This window comes from Eleutherodactylus coqui, chromosome 3 (assembly GCF_035609145.1).
Source record: "Eleutherodactylus coqui strain aEleCoq1 chromosome 3, aEleCoq1.hap1, whole genome shotgun sequence".
NCBI lineage: Eukaryota > Metazoa > Chordata > Amphibia > Anura > Eleutherodactylidae > Eleutherodactylus > Eleutherodactylus coqui.
Genome location: NC_089839.1, coordinates 9,980,362 through 10,002,049, shown reverse-complemented (window position 1 = coordinate 10,002,049; position 21,688 = coordinate 9,980,362). Strand labels below are relative to the sequence as shown.

The window sequence follows — 21,688 nt, the reverse complement described above, 5'->3', positions numbered from 1 at the left end:
TCTTTAGAGACGAGCGGGCAGGTACTCGCATAAGGCACTACTCGCTCGAGTAATTTGCCTTAGCGAGTACGCTCGCTCATCTCTAGTTATTATATATAATAGAGCTGCCCCACCAGTGTTCATAGATCTGTTTATTTGGTTACTGCTGGGAGGGAGACTCCATACTTTAGCATGCACTGATACTGTATTGCTCTGGGCCGATAATCTGTGGCCATACTCTTTCTTTGACTTAGCAACCAGACAACTGTGGTCCACTTGGCCCTGGAGTCGTCATGGTCCCTTCTGCGCTACTTTGCTGGCTCTCATTTCTCCTCAGCCAGTAATACTGGTCTACTGCTCCCTGCTACCTCACCCCACTTCTGGTCGTCTCTGCATGAATCTTGAGCCTTCCAGCCCTCTTTGGCTCAGAGCCACATCTCTGCTACATGACTGAGTGGTTGAGGCTTCTTTCTGGTGCTAAAACAGGTAACTGGGTCCCATAACTAAAGATTGTCCAAACTGGATAGATTATAGTATATCCTTACATTCTCTCTGTGCCATGCTGTGAGAGGGGAGAGGGAGCAGCCAGGATCAGACATCTGAGCCAAACTGTTACATCACATTAGAAAGAGCCCGTCTGCTGATCAGACACGGACCGCTAAATTGTCCATTTACAGAAACCAATCTGCAGGTTGGGCCATTAAGTAGATGTTATATGAAATTATCCTATTTCTCCCTGCAGGAGGTAATGCAGCAGAAGACAACAGCCCTGATGCAGACGGTTGGGATGGGGTGTCCTACATCAGTCCGCTGGGAGTTTTGTACACCCCTCCCCTTAAAGGTAACTATTATGCCATTTTCAGGGGTGTATAAGGGTGGAGTTGGGTACAAAGAACATGCAGATTTACTATGCAGTTGTCACAGGGAGGCTGTACGGCCTAGCTGCTATGTGGACATTGATGTGGATGGTGACTTGGGGCCACACAATGCCCTGTGATGAAACTAAAATGCTGGAGCAAGCATGAGGCAGGAAGTGTTGTCAGAAGGACACAGGAGCGGCAGGGATTGCTCAGAACTCTAACCCGCACCTTGTTTCACATCCTAGTGACTGAAAGCCACGGAGAAGTGGAGATAAAACTGAACCTGAACTGCAGCCACTGTGAGATGGATGAATGTTACTTGGACCCGGACTCCCAGGAGCTGATGTGTCACTGTGAGCTGGGCCGGGTGCTGGCCGACGACGGGGTGTCCTGTATCGGTAAGAAGTGTATCGTTATTAGGGTTTATGGGAAGGGTATTATATCCTAAACACTGCGGTCTGGGAAGATGAGATGTGAGGAGCTGTTTGCAGAAGTCACTTATCTGGCCCCATAATGTTGGTTCACTGCGGTCACTGCGATCAACGAACAAGCGTCTACGGAGGCACCTATATAAACATCACTGCAGCGCCCCGTCCATGGCACAAGCAGCACAGGAACACCTGAAGATGCTCTACAGTGGGAAGAGCCAGCGAACTGCTAGTGACTGGGCATATGTCTGCTAGTGGCTGGGCATATATCCGCTGGTGGCTGGCCATATATCTACCCTTCTGGGAGCCATGTCAGTTCCTTTCTTTATCAGGATGGGGTGAGTGCAGTCAGATAAAGATGCCCCTGGACTGACGCCCATTTTCCCATGCTGCCCCCTCCCACATCCGCTATGCTGTATCCCCACTGAATACGACCCGTTTCCATGAGCAATCATTGGGCAATCAGTTCTCAAATCACAGCTAAAACCCCCAACTAGGAACAAAGTAACACTGACAGAGGAACAGACTAACATGGCTATAGTGGTCATCAAGGAATAAGCCGTGTCAGCAGCACAACCACATACAAGTACCTGGGAAACACTGAAACCATGCCCGCACAGCTAAAGGGTGTAGACTTCACAATGGGGCAGCAAAATACGTCACTGAGCAGCAAAGAGGGTGCAAAACCTTCCTCACATCAAAACTGATATATCTTTATTTCCTCCACATAAGACAGCAATCCTTCAACCACAGATAGTGGTCTTTATCCAGCTGTAACGTGGCTATAGTGATAGGTAACAGACACTGGAGTGACACCAATAGAGATGAGCGAGCACGCTCACTTAAGGCAGTTACTGAAGCGAGCATCGCTCTTCTCGAGTAACTGCATACTGGTCTGAGCAGATTCAGGGGGGTTGAGAGAGAGATCTCTCTCACTCTCCCCCCCGCAACCCCCCACCGCTCCCCCGAATCTGCTCGGACCAGTATGCAGTTACTCGAGAAGAGCGATGCTCGCTCCAGTAACTGCCTTAACCGAGCGTGCTCGCTCATCTCTAGACACTAAGGTGACAACATGAATAGTGCTGCTGACATAACTTTGATGTAACGCGGATACAGAATCACTGACACAGTAACAATAACACCAACATAGCAACAGACATTGTGTTACTAGGCTGCTATATCTGTTACTATGTCAGTATGTCCGTGTCACTATATTAATCCAGTATGTCCATGTTGCTATATCAAAGTCACTAAGTCAGTGTTACTACTGTATTTCTGTGTTACTATGCCGGTGTCACTGAGTAGCGCTGACATAGTAGCGCTGACATAGTAGCGCAGACATAGTAGCGCAGACATAGTAGCGCAGACATAGTAGCGCAGACATAGTAGCGCTGACATAGTAGCGCTGACATAGTAGCGCAGACATAGTAGCGCTGACATAGTAGCGCTGACATAGTAGCGCTGACATAGTAGCGCAGACATAGTAGCGCTGAGATACTTGAGTGAAAGAGTGACACTGGCATAATGACATAGTAACGCTGACATGGTAACGTTGTCACAGCCTGATGGATGTCCCGCAGTGACGTAGTAACGGTAACGCTGGCACGGTTGTACTTTCGGGTTATTTGATGGATGTTTTATACTCAAATTTTTTTATACAGGAAAATAAACCTCTGTAAATGTTGTTTGTTTTTATCAGACGATCAGCTGCAGTCGGCGCAGGAGACCCATCTGCCCCTCTCTCTGGTGTTGTCCATTGTGACGTCGGGGCTGGTGGCCGCCCTCATTCTGGCCTTCTCGGGTGTTATGATTGGTGAGTTGTAGCCGTGCCCTGGTGGTGGGCAAGTAAGGGCGCGTGCCATCTGTTACTCTATACACCTCATGTGTGGCTCCGGTTGGCACCATCGTGCTACTATTCATTATATACGGGCACCATTGTGTCTCCATCAGCCGTCCCAGTTGCCAAAAACTAAATTTGCCTAAAAGCAATAAAAGTAGAAGTAATTGATAATTACAGAGAGAGAGACAAAATCCTCCCTGCAGCCGGTGACAGCCGCAGGCGCCGCGCCGGTAACTGGTACTGACGACTCCCGAATCCGTGTGAGTTATTCTGCCCAATGATTACCATTAGCAGCGCGTTCTCCTCGTCCTTAATAATGAGGCCGGCCGGTATAATGAGCTTCGCCGTGTCCGCACTAATAGCGGCAGCGTGATTAATTCCTACGGTGAGTGCGGAGGGCAGGAGACAGATTCTTCTAGAGTCCTGACTGTACCTTCCACGTCTTACTGTTCTCTCTCTTTCCACATTGCTTAGATACAGCAGACAGTATCACACATGGTAGGCTTAGATACACCAATTAAGTGGCACGGTGTCACAGATCATACGCTTGGATACACAGATCGGCAGATAGTATCCCATACAATAGGCTAAGATACGTTCAGCAGACACTTTAATACAAAACAGGCTTAGATACATAAACCACCAGACCATATTACACATACTAGACTTAGATATGACAGCTGATCGGATGTATCACCCATCATAGGCTTAGATACACACCTTGGCAGACAGTATCACACATAATAGCATCAGATACAGCAGCTAATATCACACTTGATAGATACATAGATACAGTAGCTCAGCAGATGTACCACATAGGATCGTTTAGATATAGAACTCAGTAGACATTATAGGCTTAGATACACAGATCAGCAGTCAGTATCACTCATAATAGTCTTAGATACACATATCAGCAGATGGTATCACACATGGCAGGCTTAGATACACTGCTGTAGTGCAGTAGACATCATCAGTGTCCATCCTTCTTGGACAGCACATTACATTGTATCACTGTCCCATCCACATTGGTGTCAGTGTTGCTCGTTTTTCTCCAGTGTATCGGAGGAAGCACCAAGAACTGCAGGCCATCCAGATGGAACTACAGAGTCCAGACTACAAGCTGAGCAAAGTCCGCACCTCCACCATCATGACAGACTACAACCCCAACTATTGCTTCGCTGGCAAAGTCACATCTATAGGGGACCTGAAGGAGGTGCCCAGGAAGAACATCTCCCTGATAAGGTAACCACACGTGTCTTATGTAGTCTTACGTATACATGCAGCGCTGGACTGCAACCAAACCCGGCCCATCTCCTCTGCTTATGGGAGACGACGAATTATCTTGCAATTCTGCACCAAAAACAAGTGCCGCCGTCTTTCTGGACTGTAGGATGCCAAATTGAAGCTAATGTATCACCAAAAAATCAACAGATTAATTAATTCAGGTTTTTATTACAAACATATTTTTAAACATTTTCTTTATTTTTTTATTACTAAAAACTCATCACAACAAAATCCTGAAATATTGTATTTTTCACACCGACCATGAGAGAATATAAAACGCTGTGAAGCTGACTTTTCAGCTTTGCTGTATAGACTGGAGCAGAATTAACAAAGTCACCTCATTATCGTAAAAGTAGGGAAAGTCAGAGCTCTTTTACTTGCGACGACGTCCGGGTGCTGAAGTGCCTGACAATCCTCCCAGCAATAATCACTCTTGTGCTTTCACAAATGGAGGTGTGTGTGGGGGGGGGGGGGGGGGGGGGGGGGGGGGCAGAGATTCTTCCATTCACAGTAAACAGGCTGGTGTTCATAGATGAAGGACGGCCTGTATATTCAGGCCGATCGTCGTTCGATTTCTATGTCTGCTGAAACTGAAAGATAAGCAAATTATCATCAATTGTTCAGCATTTACTCCATAATTATCGTTCTGATTACCAGGATTCAGCGAGAATCTGAATAATAGTTTAATGTAAAAAAGGCCCTAGCGGTGCTTTCACCGTGCGTTTAGCAGTCTCTATCAGAGGTATCTGCCAGGACAATATCCCAATGTATAACCCTGACGGATGCCAGCGTATAAGTGTACAGTGGCATCCATCACCCATGAATATCCATGTTAAAAAAAAGCCATGCGGTATATGTTTTTTTCAGGATACCTCTATATGCAATAGCGCAGCAGACTTCGCTATTCCATACAGCAGAATAAAAGGCATAACAATGTACACCGGCCCATAAGGGCCTAAACTACTATTTGGTCTCTGTCATGTGAATGACAATCAGGGATTACAATCGGTGCACCTTGCGTGGCCCCGTGAGGCTCCCAGAAGGCCCATGGCTGCCCAAACTGCCCCACAGTCTAAGCAAAATTGGAACCTGTGCTCCGGACGCTGGCGGCAGCAGCATGACATCGTGGTTTGGGGCCGGGCATAGCCCAAATGCTCCCCCGTCTCCTCTGTCTCAGTACAGTATGTGCAAGAGACAGGGGGAATAGTCGGCTATGCCAGCTCCAGACTATGATGTAATTATGTTGGAGCCAGCATCTGGAATACAGGTTATTCAGGGTGACCAGTGTTGCAGGGGCAATTGAGGGGCAACAAAGGGACACTAATGTGTGGAGAGGGGCAACAGAGGGGCACTATTATGTGTGTGGAGGAGCAACAGAGGGGCACTATTGTATGTGATAGAAGGACACTATTGTGTGTAGAGGGGCTATTTTGTTTGCAAGGGCAACAAAGGGGCAGAATTATGTGTGATGGGGCAACAGAGGGACACTATTGTGTGCCACAGAGAGTGTGTGATAGAAGGACGTTATTGTGTGTTGAGAGGCAATAGATTGGCACTAAAGTTGCTTGGAGGGGTAACAGAGGGGGATTATTTATGGAGCGGTAACAGACAGGACTCTATTACTCTGCGGGTTCACTTTCATCTGTGGGGGCACAGAGGGGAATCTATTATTTTTGTATGCTTCCTAGACACGGTATTATTCTATAGACACTTTTTTGACTATTACCTCCAAGTTATGGCAGCTGCTATAAAGCACAATGCTGCACTGTCCACATCTGCCTATAAGTAGATCCTACCAGGGCTATAATAAAGAACAGGCCCGCCCTGTATTATAATCATCTATAACTAAAAGTCCAGAAAGAATTTCCAAGATGGATGTCTACATTAGCTGCATTAACTTCTATGAACTCTCGGGCTGCCACGGCCGGAGCTCATCGTCCCAGGAACCCAAGATTAACTACAGCTCTCCAATTTCAGACAGCAAGAGGGAAATATCTGCTGTGACTTCACCTTCTGCAGCGTGTTGTCCGTTATCATTAAATTTATCGCCTGCCACAAAAAGACCTTGTGCTAGAGTCAAAACCAATTTGTCAGAAGGTTCCGAGGAAGGCGAGACGGATGAGACCCAGAGCCGGGGAGAACTTCCTTCAAGTTTTAATGATAAATACGTTACAGACAATGACTAGAATCTGTCACTCACTTTTATATGGACGCCATCGTAGAACAAGACGCCGGGGACTCAGCCGCAGAAAAAAAATATCCCGTCACAGCGGATAAAACTCTTTCCTATCAGTGGATTTATAGTAAATGTCAGACATCCCCAATTTCTGTGAATTGCTTGAGAAATCTTCCCAGGACAGATGACAGCTCGAGAGATGATAATAATGTAATTGCTACCAGTCTGTTATAGCTGTGAAAAGCCAAAGCTTAAGTGTGAGGCAGATCCAATCTGTGAGAGATATGAGATAGATAGATAGATAGATATGGTATAGATGCATATAAGATAGATAGATAGATGTGAGATAGATAGATAGATAGATAGATAGATAGATAGATAGATAGATAGATAGATGTGAGATAGATAGATATGAGATAGATAGATAGATAGATAGGAGATAGATAAATAGATATGAGATAGATAGATAGATATGAGAGAGATAGATAGATATGAGATAGATAGATAGATAGATAGATAGATAGATAGATATGAGATAGATAGATAGGAGATAGATAGATAGATAGATAGATAGATAGATAGATAGATAGGAGATAGATATGGGATAGATAGATACATAGATAGATATGAGATAGATAGATAGATAGATATGAGATAGATAGATGTGAAATAGATAGATAGATATGAGACAGATATTAGATAGATAGATAGATAGATATGAGACAGATGTTAGATAGATAGATATGAGATAGATAGATGTGAAATAGATAGATAGATATGAGACAGATATTAGATAGATAGATAGATAGATAGATAGATATGAGACAGATGTTAGATAGATAGATAGATATGGGACAGATGTTAGATAGATAGATAGATAGATAGTTATGAGACAGATATTAGAGAGATAGATAGATAGATATTAGATAGATAGATATGAGATAGATAGATAGATTGATAGATAGATAGGAGACAGATCTTAGATAGATAGATATATAGATAGATATGAGAGAGAGAAGTATAGAAAGCGCCATGCGATACATTAGATAGCTTTATGAAATAGAAAAGGGATAAAATAGATATTTGCTGGATGGATAGATTGTGAAACATATTTAGATTTCTAAAATAAAAAATTGATACTTGGAAATAATGATTTCTTAGGTTGTCAATATTACTGCAGCTCACTAGTTTCTGGGTGACAACACCTCATGGCACCCATTGTACATTAGCATATAAATAGGACTTATTTTGCAGGGTTATTTGCCTTCCTGGTTCCTCTTAAATTTCTGTATTCATTGTATGTTTGTGATTCTGAGCAAAAACATCATAAAGAACCCACCCCTTTATAGACGGTTATACAAACATTTCTATGTAGAAGCTAACTACATGTATGACCTATGGCTGACCAACCTCACATACTATAGAAACTCACAGAGGCAGTAGTCTATTCTTAAAGTAAAGACCTTTCACAGTGTAGACTATTTTTACATTAAAACTAGAGACATTAAAGCAATGGGGGAACCTACCAGTGGGTAGGTTCCCCCATTGTTTCCTAATTAAAGGGGTAACCTGGTCTTGATTTAGTCTCCTATAAAGGGCTTTATTTATATGTTCTTTGTTTTTGTTGGTGTGCCCCCACATGGCGGTATTTTAATATTTGGAACTAAAATCTAGTTTTAATGTAAAAATAGTCTACACTGTGAAAAACCTCACATACTATAGCACAGAGGAGTAGCATGTCGGAGAGACAGAAACTGCTGTTTATCTGAGATTTGATGTACATTATAGCAGAAAACAGAAAGATAGACTCCAAATGCAAATGCTATACAAAATGTCTTAATATTGCCATACTCTAAAATCATCAGTCTGCATTAAATAAAAGAAAGAAAAATGACAATGAAGATATTGTCCTGATGTGATATAAACAGTGTAACTACTATACAACCTCATATGTACAAGAATATAACTACTATAATACTGCCTCCTATGTAAAAGAATATAACTACTATAATACTGCCTCCTATGTAAAAGAATATAACTACTATAATACTGCCCCCTATGTACAAGAATATAACTACTATAATACTGCCTCCCATTTACAGGAATATAACTACTATAATACATCCCCCTATGTACAAGAATATAACTACTATAATACTGCCCCCTATGTACAAGAATATAACTACTATAATACTGCCCCCTATGTACAAGAATATAATTACTATAATACTGCCCCCTATGTACAAGAATATAACTACTATAATACTGCCTCCTATTTACAGGAATATAACTACTATAATACTGCCCCCTATGTACAAGAATATAACTACTATAATACTGCCTCCTATGTACAAGAATATAACTACTATAATACTGGCCCCTATGTACAAGAATATAACTACTATAATACTGCCTCCTATATACAAGAATAGAACTACTATAATACTGCCACCTATGTACAAGAATATAACTACTATAATACTGCCCCCTATATACAAGAATATAACTACTATAATACTGCCTCCTATGTACAAGAATATAACTACTATAATACTGCCCCCTATGTACAAGAATATAACTACTATAATACTGCTCCCTAAGTACAAGAATATAACTACTATAATACTGCCCCATATGTACAAGAATATAACAACTATAATACTGCCCCCTATGTACAAGAATATAACTACCATAATACTGCCTCCTATGTACGAGAACATAACTACTATAATACTGCCCCCTATGTACAAGAATATGACTACTATAATACTGCCCCCTATGTACAAGAATATAACTACTATAATACTGCTCCCTATGTACAAGAATATAACTACTATAATACTGCCCCCTATGTACAAGAATATAACTACCATAATACTGCCCCCTATGTACAAGAATATAACTACTATAATACTGCCCCCTATGTACAAGAATATAACTACTATAATACTGCCTCCTATTTACAGGAATATAACTACTATAATACAGCCCCCTATGTACAAGAATATAACAACTATAATACTGCTCCCTATGTACAAGAATATAACTACTATAATACTACCTCCTATGTACAAGAATATAACTACTATAATACTGCTCCCCTATGTACAAGAATATAACTACTATAATAGTGCCTCCTATGTACAAGAATATAACTACTATAATACTGCCCCTATGTACAAGAATATAGCTACTATAATACTGCCCCCTATGTACAAGAATATAACTACTATAATACTGCCCTCTACGTACAAGAATATAACTACTATAATAATGCTCCTATGTACAAGAATATAACTACTATAATACTGCCTCCTATGTACAAGAATATAACTACTATAATACTGCCTCCTATGTACAAGAATATAACTACTATAATACTGCTCCCCTATGTACAAGAATATAACTATTATAACAGTGCCTCCTATGTACAAGAATATAGCTACTATAATACTGCCCCCTATGTACAAGAATATAACTACTATAATACTGCCCCCTATGTAAAAGAATATAACCACTATAATACTGCCCTCTATGTACAAGAATATAACTACTATAATACTGCCCCCTATGTACAAGAATATAACTACTATAATACTGCATCTATGTACAAGAATGTAACTACTATAATACTGCTCCTATGTACAAGACTATAACTACTATAATACTGCCCCCTATGTACAAGAATATAACTACTATAATACTGCCCCCTATGTACAAGAATAGAACTACTATAATAATGCTCCTATGTACAAGAATATAACTACTATAATACTGCCCCCTATGTACAAGAATATAACTACTATAATACTGCTCCCTATGTACAAGAATATAACTACTATAATACTGCCCCCTATGTGCAAGAATATAACTACTATAATACTGCCCCCTATGTACAAGAATATAACTACTATAATACTGCCCCCTATGTACAAGAATATAACTACTATAATACTGCTCCTGTGTACTAGAATATAACTACTATAATACTGCTCTTATGTACAAGAATATAACTACTATAATACTGCCCCCTATGTACAAGAATATAACTACTATAATACTGCGCCCTATGTACAAGAATATAACTACTGTAATACTGCTCCCTATGTACAAGAATATAACTACTATAATACTGCCTTCTATGTACAAGAATATACCTAATATAATACCGTCTCCTATGTACAAGAATATAACTACTATAATACTGCCCCTATATACAAGAATATAACTACTATAATACTGCATCTATGTACAAGAATGTAACTACTATAATACTGCTCCTATGTACAAGACTATAACTACTATAATACTGCCCCCTATGTACAAGAATATAACTACTATAATACTGCCCCCTATGTACAAGAATAGAACTACTATAATAATGCTCCTATGTACAAGAATAGAACTACTATAATACTGCCCCCTATGTACAAGAATATAACTACTATAATACTGCTCCCTATGTACAAGAATATAACTACTATAATACTGCCCCCTATGTGCAAGAATATAACTACTATAATACTGCCCCCTATGTACAAGAATATAACTACTATAATACTGCCCCCTATGTACAAGAATATAACTACTATAATACTGCTCCTGTGTACTAGAATATAACTACTATAATACTGCTCTTATGTACAAGAATATAACTACTATAATACTGCCCCCTATGTACAAGAATATAACTACTATAATACTGCGCCCTATGTACAAGAATATAACTACTGTAATACTGCTCCCTATGTACAAGAATATAACTACTATAATACTGCCTTCTATGTACAAGAATATACCTAATATAATACCGTCTCCTATGTACAAGAATATAACTACTATAATACTGCCCCTATATACAAGAATATAACTACTATAATACTGCCCCCTATGTACAAGAATATAACTACTATAATACTGCATCTATGTACAAGAATGTAACTACTATAATACTGCTCCTATGTACAAGACTATAACTACTATAATACTGCCCCCTATGTACAAGAATATAACTACTATAATACTGCCCCCTATGTACAAGAATAGAACTACTATAATAATGCTCCTATGTACAAGAATATAACTACTATAATACTGCCCCCTATGTACAAGAATATAACTACTATAATACTGCTCCCTATGTACAAGAATATAACTACTATAATACTGCCCCCTATGTGCAAGAATATAACTACTATAATACTGCCCCCTATGTACAAGAATATAACTACTATAATACTGCCCCCTATGTACAAGAATATAACTACTATAATACTGCTCCTGTGTACTAGAATATAACTACTATAATACTGCTCTTATGTACAAGAATATAACTACTATAATACTGCCCCCTATGTACAAGAATATAACTACTATAATACTGCCCCCTATGTACAAGAATATAACTACTATAATACTGCTCCTGTGTACTAGAATATAACTACTATAATACTGCTCTTATGTACAAGAATATAACTACTATAATACTGCCCCCTATGTACAAGAATATAACTACTATAATACTGCCCCCTATGTACAAGAATATAACTACTATAATACTGCCTCCTATGTACAAGAATATAACTACTGTAATACTGCTCCCTATGTACAAGAATATAACTACTATAATACTGCCTTCTATGTACAAGAATATACCTAATATAATAACGTCTCCTATGTACAAGAATATAACTACTATAATACTGCTCCTGTGTACTAGAATATAACTACTATAATACTGCCCCCTATGTACAGGAATATAACTACTATATTACTGCCCCCTATGTACAAGAATATAACTACTATAATACTGCCCCCTATGTACAAGAATATAACTACTATAATACTGCTCCTGTGTACTAGAATATAACTACTATAATACTGCTCTTATGTACAAGAATATAACTACTATAATACTGCCCCCTATGTACAAGAATATAACTACTATAATACTGCCCCCTATGTACAAGAATATAACTACTATAATACTGCCTCCTATGTACAAGAATATAACTACTGTAATACTGCTCCATATGTACAAGAATATAACTACTATAATACTGCCTTCTATGTACAAGAATATACCTAATATAATACCGTCTCCTATGTACAAGAATATAACTACTATAATACTGCTCTTATGTACAAGAATATAACTACTATAATACTGCCCCCTATGTACAAGAATATAACTACTATAATACTGCCTCCTATGTACAAGAATATAACTACTATAATACTGCTTTTTTCAGAGGTCTTGGTCATGGAGCATTTGGAGAAGTTTATGAAGGTCAAGTGTTGTCCAGTCCGAATGAGCCACCTCTAAAGGTTGCAGTAAAGGTAGGTTAATCAAGGGGAATATTGACCACTGGTATGTATATAGTCTTACCTGTAAATCAGATAGATGATAACCTTCATAGTGGCGTCTTTATGATCTGGCTGTCCATTTGTCACTGACCACCCCGTAGATCCTGCATAGGCTTCTGAGTTTCACTGACACATGTATTATAATAAAGTTGTAAACAAAAGACCCAAATTGACCTTAACCCTAGTAAAACTTCCCCTCGTCTTGATATAATGCCTGTAAAAATAGGGGCCACCCCAGTATTAACTAGAGAAAGCCTAATAGAGGGGTGATCTATCCATAGAAAAATCTTGTCCAGATCGGAGTGATCATCTCAAATAGGCAATCTTTTACAAAAGGTAGTCGTTGCTCACTGTCAGGAATGTTTATCCTCAACCAGGGCCTATTTTTTCAGTTGACACCCATGAAGGCCAGTGCCTAGGGTGGCAAAATTTAGGTGCGACTATTCTTTTCTTTATAATTTTTTATTTCCGCTAGCAATTTATTTACACCTCTGGCTGGGAGTTGGGTTGTTGGTAAGTATAAGTAGTATAGCAGAGTGTGTGTTAATACAGAGGTCTTCTGGTTAGACACTGTAGACAACATACTGGGTGGCGGTATTACACATCGCTACAGTCAATCATTGGTTCATTGCAATAATTCGTAATACTGCTACCCACCATGTCACTTTATAGTATCATGGCAAACTCCTTCTACCCCGACATCGGCCGTCAGGGGAAAGTGTGGCGACCTTCATCTACACTAGATCCTTGGCCGATCCCATTGATATCGATGAGTTTGGCTGCCATTTGCCTAATGTGGTACATGCTGTTTTTTCTAACCACTGTTGGGAAACCAGAGCTGTGGGGTTCATTGGGAATTGGCAAGGTTATTAAAATTATATCATGATATGACAAAGTGGTACAAGGAGGATTCCGTGAAGGTTTGTCACGTGAGACATCAAAGCATTCAAGAGGACCATGAAGCCACGAGCTTCCCCAGGCTGACATGTCCTGTTCTATGTAGCTCAAGTGTCATCCAGAGACACCCCTTCCATGCGGCAGTATGCAGGACCTTAGAGGGGCGAGGGACCTCAGAGGGCCACCCGGACGGTATATATTTTTTTTAATGGTCTGTAGAAAATAATTGTTAGCTGCAAGCCGGCCGGGCAGCAATCCAACGAACATAAACTCCATCTGCAACTCCAGTCTAGCAGCTTCCAGTGTTATAATCAGTCTATGACCCCTGACCTCTCCCCAGCATCTGCACTCCTGCATGTAGCGAGTATGCCAGGGGGAAGTGGGGGGGACATCAGGGGTCACAGACTAATTATAGTGGCGGGCATCGGAAAGGAGCTGTGGATAGAGCGAGTTCAACTCTTGTCTGGTTATTGCTCGAGGACCATTATGGGGGAACACTTAATACTAGAGCTACTATGGGGGACGCTATGACTACTGGGGAAGCTATGGAGGCACTATTAATATTTGGGCCACTATGGGAGTCACTGTTACTACTGGGGCCACTGTGGGGCGCTGTGGTGGTCACTAATGCTACTGGTCCAACTATGGAGGAAATTATTACTACTGGGGCCACTATGGGGGACAATCTTAGTACTGGGACCTCAATATAGTTCACGATTACTACTGAGGCCTCTAAAGGGACCGTATTACTGTGGGATCACTAAGAGTGTCACTCTTACCACTGAGACAGCTAACAAGGTCACCATTACTACTGGAGCCATTAAAGGGGGTCATTATTAATACTAGGACTGTTATGGGGGTCACTATTTATACTGGGACCACTATATAGGTCACTATTACTACTGAGGCCCCTAAAGGGGCCCTATTACTGTGGGGTCACTAACAGTGTCACTATTACCACTGAGACCACTAACAAGGTCACTATTACTACTGGGGGCCAAGGCTCACTGCTTCAAATATGTGTTGGGTATATTATGTACTGGCACATTCAATGCCTGTAAAATGAGGGGTGTTGTTTTTGCAAGGGGGTGGGGGGCAGGGTCTACTTCACACTTAGCTTCAGGCAGCATAAAAGCTTGGGGCTTTACCGTATAGACTAGGATATGAGGAGCAGAGTAATCTCATTGTTGTTATCAGAGGGTGAAGAAGGTCTTCATTCTATAACTGGAGGTCTAGATAAGACAGAATAGTAACTCTATACACTGAATACATAGACGAGGCTCTGTATGCAGCCCCCCTGCAACTCCCTGGTCTCTGGGGGAATGGTTGTACTCATCACTTCCTGAAGACTGTAATAATCTAGGACCCATCCTTCTCATTTTATTCCCAACTCTTTGCAGCAGCCATAAAGCACATACATTCTGCTGTGCTGTCTATATAAAGTGTGTGTGTCCCCTTTAAACACAGATTGTATGGCACATGTGGAGTTAGAGTGGTCTCGGGAGTCGAACCCACTACATACACTGCGAGTGTCAGCTGTCTCCCGCCAGCAACAGCCGTGATCAGTGCTCACACTGCTAGTGTCTGTTAACCCTTTAAATATCGCTGTCAGTTCTGACAACAACATTTAAACGCCCCGATCAGCATTCTTCGTTCACTAACAGCGAACTCCGCCGTGCAATCGGGCTTGCCGTTTGGTTGTCATGGCAACATGAGGCCTTCTCAATAATATGGTATTGTATTGCACTGTATACGAGATCTCTTATAAAAATAAGTTAAAAAAAAAGTTTTATTAAATATTATTTTAAAAAGTAGGAAAACAAAAAAAAAACCTTTTTAAAAAAATTAGAAATTTCATGTCGCTGCATCTGCAAAAGTCCAGATTATTAAAATATCACATTATTAATCCTGCATGGTGAACCCCGGCAGAAAACATAGATATTCTTGTACACAAGGCCAGGACTGCCCTATTTTGGTCAACAAAAAATTGAATAAAAAACTATCCAAAAGTCGTATATAATTCAAAATGGTATTAACCCTTTCCAATCCACTGTCTGACGTCTGAAGACATTCTGATTGAAGGCTGTACAGCTCCAATGTCAGAAGACAACCAACAGGGTATTCTTACTGTAGATTACTGGCTGCTCTGTTGTCAGGGACCTCTCTCCACCATGTCCCATACTGCAGTACTGGCTCTAGCCAGCAGATGGTGCCATTGTAGAATGGCAGAAAGAGAAAGCCCCTGGAAAATCCTGAATCCCAAATTGGATTGCAAAGGGTTAATAACAACTAGAGGTCACCGCGCAGAGAGCCCTCACACAACTGGATGGCGCAGAAGTAGAAAGGAATCTTTTATTGTTAAAGGTATTTTAGTTTTTTAAGGGGTTGTATAAGAATATCAAGTTTTTCTCTCTCCACAGGATAAGGGATAACCTGCTGATCAGTGGGGGTCTCACCACTGAGCCCCCCACAGATCTGGAGAACAGGTCTCCTGTGTCCCAATCTCCTGTCAGTTTTGGGGTCGTTTCTCCATTAACTTGAATGATAGTGATGGAAATACCCAAATGGGTTGCAGCTAGAGATGAGCGAGCATACTCGATAAGGCAGACTACTCGAGCGAGTAGTGCCTTATCCGAGTACCTGCCCGCTTGTCTCTAAAGATTCGTCTGCCGGCGCAGGTGACAGGTGAGTTACAGCGGTGAGCAGGGGGGAGAGAGGGAGAGAGATCTCCCCTCCATTCCTCCCCGCTCTCCCCCGCCGCTTCCCGCCCTCTGCCGGCACCCGAATCTTTAGAGACAAGCGGGGAGGTACTTGAATAAGGCACTACTCGCTCGAGTAGTCTGCCTTATCGAGTATGCTCGCTCATCTCTAGCTGCAGCTCAGGTACTCGGCAGTCCTATTATAAGTGAACGGAGTGCTGGTGCGTTTGCATGACCAGCACTCCATTTAGTCTCCTCCTCACAGCCGGAGGGTGCAGTAACCGCGCAGTGAGGAGGATGGGGGACATGGGACCCCTGTTCTTGAAATCGGCAGGGGCCTTAATGGTGAGACCCCATCGATCAGCAAGTTATCCCCTATCCTGTGGATATGCTGTGGATAGGGGATAACTTCATATTTTGGTACAACACCTCAAGGATGTACTGCATTAAAAAACGATATACATTCGATATCCGGTAATCATAGAATAGAGATAAAAACGCTTGCCAAAAATGGCATTTTTCCCCATTTTTTCCCAGAAATGTTTAGAGGTTTTCAGTACATTATATGGTACGTTAAATGGTATCATCAAAAAATACAACTTGTCCCTCAAATACCAGCCTTCGTGTGGCGCTGTCACCGGAAACAGAAAAGATCATTTATAAAGATGGGGAGGGAAAAAAGAATATGAGAAAAAGGGCCACAGCTGGAAGGGGTTAATCCTTTAAGATCTTCTACTAGTCATGTGGCCCATTCCAACGCTGGTGCCAAGGACCGTCATCACCACAGCACATGGCAGCTTAGTTGTTGAGGACTAAGTGACAACCCTGCCCTTGTGGGATTTGTAATGGCGGCCATATTGTTTGTCAACAAGAAATCACTGCAACTTTAAGGAGTTGTACCAAGATTGCAAGTGTTTCCCTATCCACGGGATGGGGTATAACTTGGTGATCAGCAGGGACCTCCGCACTGAGACCCCCACTGGACTCCCGTGTCCCCCTCTGCCTGTCACTGCGGGGGTCACTTCTACCCCCTCAGTCATGTCAGAATGAATGGAGTGCTGGTTGAGCATGTGCGGTTGTGCTTCATTCATCTCAATGGGGCTGACGGAAATACCTGAGCGGATGCTGCTTGGCTGTCTCTGCAGGCCCAATGAAAGTGGATGGAGCATCAGAGCGCTTATGTGACCACTGCTCCATTCACTGACAATAGGGGGCATTGGACCCCTGTTCTTGGGATCAGTGGGGGTCTCAGCGGTCGGCCCCCACCCATCAGCAAGTGATCTTTGTACAACCCCTTTAAGAAACAACCAAGTAACATTTGTAGCAGTGTGATAGAAACGGACAAATGAAACTTGGACTCTTTCTTTCTGTTTGGTGGCAATGCCCTTTATGGCCTCCCCCGCTCAATAGTGTAAATCACAGTTCTATCTGGAACAATCCGGCATCAGATCATTCCTTGGGTGAAAGACAAAAAGTTACCAGCTTTTTTCTTTCTTCTTGTTTGTAAACTTTGATTGACATCTTATTTTAAGAACCTACTTCTCGAACAATAAATCCCGGCTTCCATCGGGCCGATCCGAGCCGGGAACATCGGTGATTGTCAGCTCCGCTTGATTAAAGCAGTTACAGGTCCAACATCCACCATAAACCAGCGGTACCCAGGAGCCATCCATTACCGTGATTCCGGAAGCAGGCTGCAGCCGCCTCGTAAACCGTCCTGTCTGAGACGTCTTAAATCACGGGGAGCGCTCTGCAGGTGCGCCTCTTCTCCGGGCTCTGGGAGGAGGAAGACATGGGGGGTTGTTTGTTCCTACGAGGCAACTTTTTTTATACTACTTTTCAAAGTTTAAAGATAATTGATACAAGAGCGGCGCGGCGGCGTGATTGCTTCATTATTCTGCAAACAGAAGGCGTAAAACCGATCCGGCAAAATATATATATATAGTAAAAGAAACAGAAGACGGTTGTAAAACAGCTCCAGAGCCTTAAGTAGTGTTACTGAATCAATACAAAGTTATGGGCCCAAAACTTGGAAGAACCTTTAACCACTTCAGTGCTGATAACCGTATAACGGAGAGTTCTGCAACTTTCTAATATATTTGTGTCGCAATTTTTCTCAATTTTCAAGATCTGTCCGCCCTTCGAAAATTTGGATATATTTGTTTACATCCAGAAGTTGTACTGATAATACTTATCGTAGAGCACGCCGCCATTTATTTCTCTTGCATATCGATACGCAGTGTCCACACGCCGACTTATCATGCATGCGTATGTTAAAAGCACGCGTGCTACACGGTGAAAACACGGTCGTGGACATGAGCCCTTACTCACATAGAAGTCAATGGGAGTTTCTGTAACACTATTTCCGTACGTTGATAGCTTGTACATAGCGTAGCTCGCTGTGGTACACTACTTGTGTAAGTCCCATTGAATTCTACGTGAGCGTAGCCCAAGAGCGCTCGGCTGTTTACGTCCTCCCAGCCACCTCATATACGGGAGAAAAAATGTTCCGATTCATTGACTGCAAGCAGAGATCTTGGAAACGGCGAGGGACATAAGAGGCTGGACTGAATGGTTAGGATGCGCCATCTATATCAAACACTCTCACTCATGCTCTCTGTCTGGTATTGCAGCCCATAATGATACGGCGCCAATGTTGAAGAATAAAAACATGGTACAGCGTGCGAGGTGAAAACAATGGCAGACACTTGCCGATCGCTACTTCCCCGAAGTGATGCGAGGGTCTGTGTATTATGGCGCGTGATCTCATCTAATTAGCATCTGGAATGGGACAACTACTGATATTCCTCGTACAATGTGCGAACAGGTAAATGCGAGCTGAGTTTGTCGCCTGGCACACTCAGGATATCCCAGCATAAATTATTGAGTGATCATAGTATACAGAAAAAAAACCTGTAGAATAACAGATCCGGCTCTGCTGCATCAGCGGCTGAAGTGACAGAAGTGTGTCACTTTAATTTGCACGTTTGAACGGAGATAAGAGAGTAATGAGTAATGGCCGCCGCTGGCTGCTGATGAGAGAGGATGATGTGATGAATCTGAATATTAAGTGTGCGCCGAGCATCCTGTAAGTCAGCAGTTTGGCCTTTTTTTGAAGTCTTCAGACTGTCGATACATTGAATTCTGTAGATGCCGACTCAGCAGCAGGACGGGCGCCGGTTTTACCGTAAGAGCCTTGTTTCAGCTCAAGGTTTTTGATCATTGCTGGACTTCTCCCATCATGGTCATTGTCACGTAAAGTCTTTAAAGAGGATGATCCCTCCAGGCAAGGGTGCGCCAAGACTGCGGTGAAGTGTGAAATGGCCCCCCATAAACAAAAAAACAAACACTCATTTTATAGGCATTGACAGCGGCAATACACAGAGGTGAACCATTGAGACTTGTCTGAAATGAGTAATAGTGCCCCCAATAGTGCTCCGCTCCATGGCCCCAGTAGTAATAGTGCCCCCCCCCCAATAGTGCTCCCCTTCATGGCCCACAATAGTAATAGTGCCCCCAAAGGTGCTCCCCTTCATGGCCTCAGTAACAGTGCCCCCAATAGTGCTCCCCTTCATGGCCCCAGTAGTAACAGTGCCCCCAATAGTGCTCTGCTTCATGGCCCCAGTAGTAATAGTGCCCCCCCCCAATAGTGCTCCCCTTCATGGCCCACAATAGTAATAGTGCCCCCAATAGTGTTCCGCTCCATGGCCCCAGTAGTAATAGTGCCCCCCCCAATAGTGCTCCCCTTCATGGCCCACAATAGTAATAGTGCCCCCAAAGGTGCTCCCCTTCATGGCCTCAGTAATAGTGCCCCAATAGTGCTCCCCTTCATGGCCCACAATAGTAATAGTGCCCCCAAAGGTGCTCCCCTTCATAGCCCCAGTAGTAATAGTGCTCCCCTTCATAGCCCCAGTAGTAATAGTGCTCTGCTTCATGGCCTCCAGTAGTAATAACGACCCCCTTTATGACCCCAGGATTAAGCAGCTCCCCCTAGTGGACCTCGGGCAGCAACCAGACAAGAACTGAGCTCGCTTGATCCGCATTTCCCTTCCGGAACTATTATGCTCTGTACAACATTCTTCTGTCGCACCAAAATTGCAACTCTTCAAGCATTTCGCTGGGCCCCACCACTTTTTCAAAAAGTGTGCTGGGTCTAGCATTAGAGGATGTAGTTGTGCCCACAATGGTCATCACATCTAGTACAGCAGACGCCTGCATGCATTATACTAGCAACCTACTCGCTGAGAACTGGTGCCGCCCAATGGAACAAATGTATTAAAAGACTTGCACCTCATTATACATTCATCACTCATAGCCAGAGGCACGATTTACAGAGACCTACATATCTAAGGAGATACGCCCCAGTGTCTACTAGGTAGTTAGAGAATTGTGGTGGCCATCATGGAAGACTGACAAGCAGGAACTAGAGGATCTGAGGGACAAAGATGCAGAGTATGGACAGCAGGTAAGAGAACGTCTCCCACCAGCTCTGCTCCCTGCCAAAATTTTGTCCTGAGACTGAAGTTTGTTGTTGACTGAAGCCACCACCAGGGGGAGCTCCTTGCAGACTGAATTTATTATTTATCTCTATGGCTATGAATCAGAAAAACAGAGCTCTGATGCCCATAAAGATACATCATGAAACTAGTAGAGAACATGGGATCTGTTTGGATTCACCCCTGAATCAGCAGTAATACCAAATGTTAACCTCTAACCTGTTCCAGATATCGCCAGATGATATTACCCATAATCAGCCCCACAGACTGACCACCAGAGCTGTAGGTTCTGACCCCTAAACCACTCTAGACCACCAGGGATATTACTAGGAATTCTATTACTAGCCCCGAAACTGCACAATGCAAAACCTGAGACCTAGAGCATTGTTAGGGGAGATACGGCATGACGTCTTACAATAGTCTATGTATAATGCCCATTTTCCTCTGCCCTAGACGCTGCCGGAGGTCTGCTCGGAGCAGGATGAGCTGGACTTCCTGATGGAAGCACTGATTATCAGGTGAGTCCTATACACAATATGGTGGCATCAAAAATGTAATTTTAAGGTGGCACTATCTTGGACAAAGGCACTTCAAATCACGGCAACTACACTGAATGGCGTCTTTATTAGAGACCACCATCTGCGTTAGGCCTTCTTTAACCTG

At 42.4% G+C, this 21,688-nt stretch overlaps 1 protein-coding gene across 1 annotated transcript in view; it reads left to right on the top strand.

The window, feature by feature from the left end:
• Positions 1–21,688, top strand: part of ALK (ALK receptor tyrosine kinase) — a 75,491-nt gene that overhangs the window by 21,641 nt on the left and 32,162 nt on the right. Inside the window, exons 5-10 of the mRNA XM_066595113.1 lie at positions 722–820; positions 1,085–1,237; positions 2,967–3,080; positions 4,163–4,349; positions 12,819–12,906; positions 21,479–21,543. Of these exons, the coding sequence (XP_066451210.1) occupies positions 722–820; positions 1,085–1,237; positions 2,967–3,080; positions 4,163–4,349; positions 12,819–12,906; positions 21,479–21,543 (706 nt within the window). The remainder of the gene's footprint in view (positions 1–721; positions 821–1,084; positions 1,238–2,966; positions 3,081–4,162; positions 4,350–12,818; positions 12,907–21,478; positions 21,544–21,688) is intronic.